This window comes from Arachis ipaensis, chromosome B10, assembly GCF_000816755.2.
Source record: "Arachis ipaensis cultivar K30076 chromosome B10, Araip1.1, whole genome shotgun sequence".
NCBI lineage: Eukaryota > Viridiplantae > Streptophyta > Magnoliopsida > Fabales > Fabaceae > Arachis > Arachis ipaensis.
In genome coordinates, this window is record NC_029794.2 from 7,304,020 (window position 1) to 7,312,109 (window position 8,090).

At 37.1% G+C, this 8,090-nt stretch overlaps 1 protein-coding gene across 1 annotated transcript; it reads left to right on the top strand.

Moving 5' to 3' along the window:
- Positions 568 to 1,900, top strand: LOC110268226. Its single transcript, XM_021114124.1, has 3 exons — positions 568 to 1,237; positions 1,316 to 1,531; positions 1,799 to 1,900. Exons 1-3 carry the CDS (start codon positions 1,028 to 1,030, stop codon positions 1,898 to 1,900), a joined length of 528 nt encoding a protein of 175 aa, XP_020969783.1. The 5' UTR covers positions 568 to 1,027.

The following is an 8,090-nucleotide window of genomic DNA, read 5'->3' on the forward strand; positions in this document are numbered from 1 at the left end:
TAACAAAAAATATTAATGTTTACAATACTTAAATTCCATATAAGAATAGTCATGATCCATCACTAATAAGTAATAACACAAAATATTAATTGTGTATAATGACCGGGCCACCGGGCCGACTTCGGGTGACCCGAGTTATGGCCCGGACCCGACCCGAAATAATGACCGGGTCTATTTTTGAGACCCGTACCCGACCCTAAACCCGATGAAATCACACCAAATTAGTCCTTAAAGTGTTCGGGACCGGACCGGACCTTCGAACCGGGTCGGGCCTTCGGACCGGGTCGGGTCTATACACCCCTAGTTATAATGTGAGTAATTCTATTAGCCTAAGACACAGTAGTTCTATTAAAAGCCTGTAAATGTATATAATTTTAATTAATATCCACTGTTTAACTATGAGAATTTAATATAACACAAAAGGTGAAAGAGAATCACCAGTTATTTGTTTGTTAATTATTTTATTGGTCTAAGATTAATTAATGTTATTTTGCATGTTACATGTATTTATACTAGGATTTTAAGAAGCCCAGCAAAGCTCGTTACACAAAATGCACTAGAGTGCAGCCACCACGTCAGCAGCCTGCTGCTGCACCTCTGGCGTTTTCACCATCCACTGACGATGACTGGCTCATCTCCCCGTCCCCTAGTAACAGTGGGGTCGCTGCTATGGCTCCTCTCCAACCCTTTCCTCCGCCCAGAGCGAACCAAGACCTGAGCCACAGACCGCTAACGGTGTACAAGTAATGGAACCGTGCAATGAAGACATGGACACGGAGGCGAACGAGGTAGATTCGTTTGACACACATTGACAGAATGTTTGCTACTTCTGATGCCGAAAAGCGCAAAGGACAGAAGACTACTGAGTTTTAGGATGTTGATCTCATTGGTAACAAGTGTTGAACCATACGACTTTTTAATTGATTAGCTAATTAAATAGTTATGTTTCTCACATGTTGGGCACATTGGACACAAAAATCACATTTTTTTCTTTATAGATTCTGATGGAATAGTCAAGCACGCTAAAATGAATGTGAGGGAGGCTGTGGAGCAGTCTCTTAATGGTAGCAAGATCATACTGAGGTTCAACGAGGAACTGCAAGCAGTCGGAGATGGAACTGGCCTGTTGAGCGGCATTCTAGGAGCGCTGGGTTCTGATTACAGCAAATTTTCTATCTGTGAGAAGAGTTGGGCAAAGGTGCAGGGCAAAGACAGGGTTTATGATGATTGCATAAAGGTAATGACTTTTGGCATTGTTTAATCATATCAAACATTTCAACTTACAATTACTTACAGTTGGACATTGTCATCGCAGGAGATGTTCCACTTTCAGGAAGATAGCGGTGGTAGAATCAAGAATACATTTTTGCAACAAATGGGGAGGTCCGGGAAGGATACAAGGGGGAGGCTGTATGACTCGCATTACAAACCAACTTTGACACTTGAGGAGAATCTTAACAACCGCCCGGAGGGAATTCCTAGAGAGCATTGGAAGTGGTTCATTGATTATCGTAATGATCCTGCAACAAAGGTAACCCATTTTTTAAGTAGCCCTCGTCTTTAATCATTAGGTTCCAGATAAACGCATATAATAACAACTAATTTTCAGTCGTAAAGATTATTTTATTGCATTCAAGCTTTTTTGGAGTTAGATACATTATTTTTCAAAGAAAGAGAAGAAGAACATATATATAAGTAATACACCAGAGTAACATAGAAATATAAGATCATTTAACTATTTATGGTACACAATGTATTCATTATGTGTCTAACCAATCTCATTGTTGATTTTTAATAGGCGAAGTGCAAGCAAAACGCGCTAAATCGAAAGAAGCAACTTTACACGCATAATAGCGGTTCTAAAAGCTTGGCTAGGGCAAGGAAAGAAGAAGTAACATAAATTTGAAATCAAGTATAGGTGCCTATCTTTATCTCGATTAATTCCCTTTTTTTAAGCACTTCAATCTTCAATTTTGACTTATAAGGAATTGACAAGTGATGCTGATTTTCAAAAAAGTATTTCTAGAGTTATTAAAATAATTTTACTATTTAAATATAATCAACTGCTCAATCCTTAAAAAATAAATGGAGCAATCACTAGATACCTTATCGATTGAGACAAAATAAATTAGTTGGTATGTAGTTTGGATTTATGTATAGAGTAAAACAACCAAAAATTATTGGAAAAATTTAAAGAAGTGAAATTTATGGTATAAATTGTATTGTCACAGTCGCAAAAATAAGGTAGGAGAGTTAGTAGGGGAGAAGTATGGATCCTAAAGCACAAACGACCTGATGGCACCTATATACACGAAGAAGCTTAGAGGATTCGTGTAAGTAAACTTAATCATTTATGTTGTAACAAGTTGAGTTTAATTATTAAAATTTCTTGAGTGTGCTATATTCCTAGTGTGATTGTGTATTTTTATTTATGCCTGCAGGAAAAAATATCTGAGATTGAGCAACTGGATGAAACTACAAGAATATTGTCAGAAAATGATTCCCTTGCCCAAGCTCTCGGTAATGCTCTCGGTAATGAGCACTCGGGTAGAGTGCGTGGCATAAGTATAAGACCGACACCAAGTCAACTCTTCCGACCGAGTTCGTAGCCGTCGGTGGATAGAGCTCAAATAGAAGAGGCCTAAAGGATGCTGTGTGAACTACAGGCAGAGGTGACGGCCGAAAAATTGAAAAAAATAGTAGCAGAGAAAATGAAAAGGCAGGCAATAGAGAGTGTGCTGAGTTATCTGGTCCAACAGCAAGGTGGGGAGCTACCACCAAACATCACTGCACAGATGAATTCTTTGGATAGACATGGCGAAAAATAGAAATTAGGATATATGTGATAGTTTGTTTTTCGGTATATGTTTTGTTTATGTTAACTATGCAGCATTAATCAATAGCCAAATATTTTACTTTTTTGGGTGACTATTGAAATACTTTATTGATGTTAAAATAAACATATTAGTTTGTTTCGCAGTTAAATATTCATGATTTTTTTCCTGTAATTTAGAATTTTAGAGAAGAACGATAAGATTCTTTAAGTAAAAAACAAAAGATTAAAAAAAACCCCAGGATTTTAAAATAAATCAAAATAAAATAATATATTAAAAAAAGTAAAATAGCGGCGGTTTAAAACCGTCGGAAATAAAATTTTTAAAAATGCTGCAGCAAATTGCGGCGGTTAAGAAACGTCGCAAAAATATGAGAGAAATACTTTTGGTAATATAGCGGCGGTGGTTCAACGCAAAATACTTGATTTCGGCGGTTATGCCAGCGGTTGCTGGAAACCGCCGCAAAATATCATACCCGCGCCCTTATGCGCTGCAGTTGCTGTGTCGCTGGCTTGATGTTTAGCGGCGGTTTAAAACTGCCGCTAATCTCCGTTTGTCCTGTAGTGAATCCACAAAGAGCTCTAAGTTGACCATTCGTCTCAAGCAAACCATATTTAAGCGGAATAATAAAGCTGAAGTGTAAGAGATTTACCCACTTGAATGATATAATAGATGGGAATAGCTTAGGGAGAGATGTTTTCAACGGTCTTGACAAAGCAATTTCCACTCCCGTCCTTCCTTTTGGAAGGAGCTCCACTTCTTGAGAAGCTTCACCATATTCAATTTCTTCCTCACCAACTTCTTCTAACTCTTCCTCATCGCTCAAGTCATAATTTGGAGATTGAGTAAAGTTTACATCAACATCCATTTCAGATTCAATGGGGAAGATTCATCAAACTCAAAAAGATCATAAGTTAGTGTCGAACCATCATCAATAGCAAGACTTGTTGCTTGCTCAACTTCTTCCAATTCTTCATTTACAATATGCCTTGGAAATTGTGCATTATCCTCCTCAACATCACTTTCAAATTCAATGGAAGAAGGTTCTACAACTTTAGATTCTACTTCACACTCAACATTTCCTAAATCTTCAACCACTTCTTCCTTTTTAACGAATTCATCTTCATCCACTTGTTCCAATACATAAGTCCACTCCTTGTTTTTCACTTGAGATTCTAATCTCTCTTTCATACTACGCTCTTCAATTGATTTTCCATATTCAACCATGGGAGTACCTTGATTGCCAAAGCGTTGTGAGGCTAAGTTGCTTACTACCTCGGTCAAGGTAGCCATGAATTCTTCTTGCCTCTTTCGAGTTTTACGTTGCTCTTGAAGAAATGAAATGAGAGTGTCATTCATCAGTGCTTGAGGTATAGAGGAGGGTTCATTTTTTGGGAGAAAGGGTTCATAATTGGAAGGTGGTTCATATTGGTGAGAATAGTGAGGTGTATAAGGAATTGGTAGCTCTTGGGAGTATTGGTATTGGAATGGTGGTGGTTCTATGGGTATTCATTCATAATAGTCACAAGGGTGTTGTATATAAGGTCAGTGATATGGTGGATATGGGCTTTGGAAAGGTGTTTGGTAAGATGGAACTTGTGAATAAGGTTGAGAACAATGTTGAGGTGTTGGTTTATATTGGTGTGCATTATGGGACGGATTGTAACACCCTACCATACAGAATCTTATGCTTAAGTCATAAGACAGAGGTGGCAAGGTACTACGACCTCTAAAAGTAAAAATGTATAAATATATAATAGTAGTCAAAAGGAATTCATATCGAGGAGCCTGTGAAGAAAAGTTTAAAACAAAAATCGTAATGCTCACGTAAACGGAAAACTTGCGTACGAAGAAAACTAAGGTTCATAAACCTAAATATATAGAAAGTAAGAGCAGAGAGTCAAGGATACAAAATAACAAGCTCCTAGCTCAACCTGCGAACATAACCCGAGATATACAGAGAAACCCTAGTTCTCCATGCACCTCTAAGAGGAACAAACATAAAGTACAAGGTGGAGAAGTTATATACATATATAAATATAAGCAAAATACGCCCCTGAGTCCCAAGAGTTCTTCGCTTCGTCAGAGTCTCCAGAATATAGAGTGGTGCTTCTCAACCTGCATCTGAAAAACAACAATATTGTATGGGATGAGAACTGGAGGTTCTCAGTATACTTAAGGTGCCCACATATATAATAAATAAGGTCCCGAGAAAGCCAGAGGCAATCCTAGAACACCGACACTCAGATTATAATTCTTGAGGAACTAAAACAAAAACCATAAGCAGGGGTAAATATTTAAAGTTCTTAAGGTTCTAACTCAATCCTAACTTAATCTCTCAAATTACAATCCACTCACTATCTCATTCAACTATAACCTTTACCACTGACCCAACCAGTCACGGGCTATGGCCCAAATCAAACCAGCTCAACCTCCGGCCCAAATAAACTCAACCCGGTCTCTGGCCCATTTCAAATCAAATCAACATTATCACCTGTCCACCACCAATGTACTCAAAATAGAAAGACAATCACAAACACAAGCAAATGCAAGGCAAACACATTTAAAGAATAGTTACAGCAAGTATCACAGTTATCAGTTAAACATAATTTATCAGATAGGCAAACCAAAACAATTATGCACACCCAAACAAAGCAAACAAATGCAACATCATGCATGCCTGTCCTACTGGCCGTGAGCTCATGTGTCGGTTACTTTTCCAAACCCGACACATCTGGTAGCTAACTTAGACATTCGTCTCTAGGTTGCGCATCTCCAGGAGGATCATAAACGAAAGAAAGTGCCTTTCCACATCGAAGGAGTGTGCCTTTCCACCTTCTCCTGGAGGATATACGAAGGAGAGTGCCTTTCCACATCGAAGGAGTGTTCCTTTCCACCTTGCAACAAAAGAAAAATGTGAGAAAAACAATACGAAGGAGAGTGCTTATGAGCGGATATTTTATACGCTTTTTGGCATCATTTTCACAAAGTTTTCATTATGTTTTGTTTAAGGTTTATTATATTTTCATAGGTTTTAGTGAAAAATTTATATTTTTGGATTCTACTTTGAGTTTTTGTGTTTTATGATGATTTTAGGTATTTTCTAATTGAAATTGAGGAGTTTTGGCAAAGTCTGATTCAGAGACACAGAAAGGACTACAGATGCTGTCAAATTCTGACCTCCATGCACTCAAAAGAGAATTTCTGGAGCTGCAAAAGTCCAAATGGCATACTCTCAACAGCTTTGGAAAGCTAACATCCAGGGATTTCCAGAAATATATAATAGTCTATACTTTTCTTTGGAAATAAAGGCCTAAAACTGGTGTTCAACGCCAGCAACTAACCCCATTCCTAGCGTCCAACGCCCAAAAGGGAGCAGCTGGCGTCCAACGCCCATTCAGAAGTCCAAAGTTGGCGTTCGACACCCTAGAGAGAGTACCAACTCGTGGCTTCACTTAAGCTCAGCCCAAACACACACCAAGTGAGCCTGGAAAGTGGATTTTCTCATTACAAGACTAGTTTATCTTATTTCTGTAATCCTAAGTTATTATATTAGTATATATAGAACAAGGATCACCCTTGTTCAGAACTTTATGCCATATTTTCGAATACATTACTATTTTTTGTAAGTTATGAGTCACTAACCTCCTAGGTTAAGGCTAGGAGCTCTGCTGATTCTTATGGATTAATAATATCACTATTCTATTTCAATCTATGCTTGATTCCATTCTAAGATGTATCTTCGTTTTTCATCCTAATGAATTGGGAGTGTAACTTGACCGTCATCCCTATTTCACATGGGTTCTTGCGAGTCCTTGACGGGATAGTACTGAACCACGAGCTTGATTATACATCTCTTAGACAGCTAATCCACGACTTCGTTGGGTACTTGGAGACATCAGTGCAGCCGAGGTACGGGGCGATTAGGGCCTTTGTGGTATAGGCTAGAACCAGGACACAGCATTCTCTGATCCGGAAGATCCGACCTTGTCTGTGGCGCTTTGAGTAGGATCACCAAGGGAATGGACTGCTAGAGCTTCACCCCCATTCAGATTGAATGACCGCTGACCCGACGTTTGATCTGAAGTAGAGGAGATTAATGATCGCTGACCCGGCGTTAATCATTTACAGCCTGCCATGGAATGAATCATCAGAAGTTGGAGTAGATGGTGAGAAAAGTTTATCCAGAAGGAAGAAGCATCTCCGAAGCCTCAACCCTTCTCTCATCACTGATTTCACATCTATCTAGTAACGTTTTATTTATTTATCTGTTTTATGCATTTTTCACAACAACTATTATCTTTTCTAATCGCTTGACTAAGATCTACAAGGTAACCATTGCTTGTTCAAACCAACAATCTCCGTGGGATCGACCCTCACTCACCTGAAGTATTACTTGGACGACCCGGTGCACTTGCCGGTCTATCTGTGCGAATATTGCAGAGTCAATTTTGTGCACCAAGTTTTTGGCACCGTTGCCGGGGATTGTTCGACTTTGACAAACTACCGAATTATCTTGTTGCTTAGATTATGTACATTTTACTATTTTGTTTCGTGTCTTTTGTTTTTCTTTTTCAAAAACTTTTTCAAAATCCATCTTTTCTTTGTCTTTTGGTTGAGTCTAGTGTCAGTTCTTAAGTTTGGTGTCCTTTGTGTGTTCTTTATTTTCTTTAAATTTTCGAATTTGCTCTTAAGTGTTATTCTTGGTGTTCAAGTTGTTCTTGTTTCTTTTCTTATTTTGATCTTAAAATTTTTAAGTTTGGTATCTTTTGGTATTTTTCTTTTTAATTTTCAAAAAAACTAGTATGTTTGATTTAAAAATTTTAAGTTTGGTTTCTTTTGGTTGTTTTTCTCTTTCTTCATTAATTTGAAAAAAATAACTTTTCTATCTTTATTCAAAATTTTCAAAAATCTTGCTTTCTTTTTTTTATTTTGATTTAAAAATTTTAAAGTTTGGTATTTCCTTGTTAGTAAAGTCAAAATTTCAAATCTTATCTTTTTAAATCTTTTCAAATCTTTTCTTTTAATTTGATTCTTTCCTATCTTATCTTTCTTTTAAAATTTTAAAATTCAAAACTTTTTTCAAATCTTTATCTTATCTTTGGTTTATCTTTCTTTAAATTTCAAAACATTATCTTATCTTATCTTAATTTTAAATTTCAAATTCAAATCTTTTTCAAATCTTTACCATATCTTATCTTTTCAACTTATTTTCAAATATTTATCTTACCTTGTTTTAATTTCAAAATTCAAAAT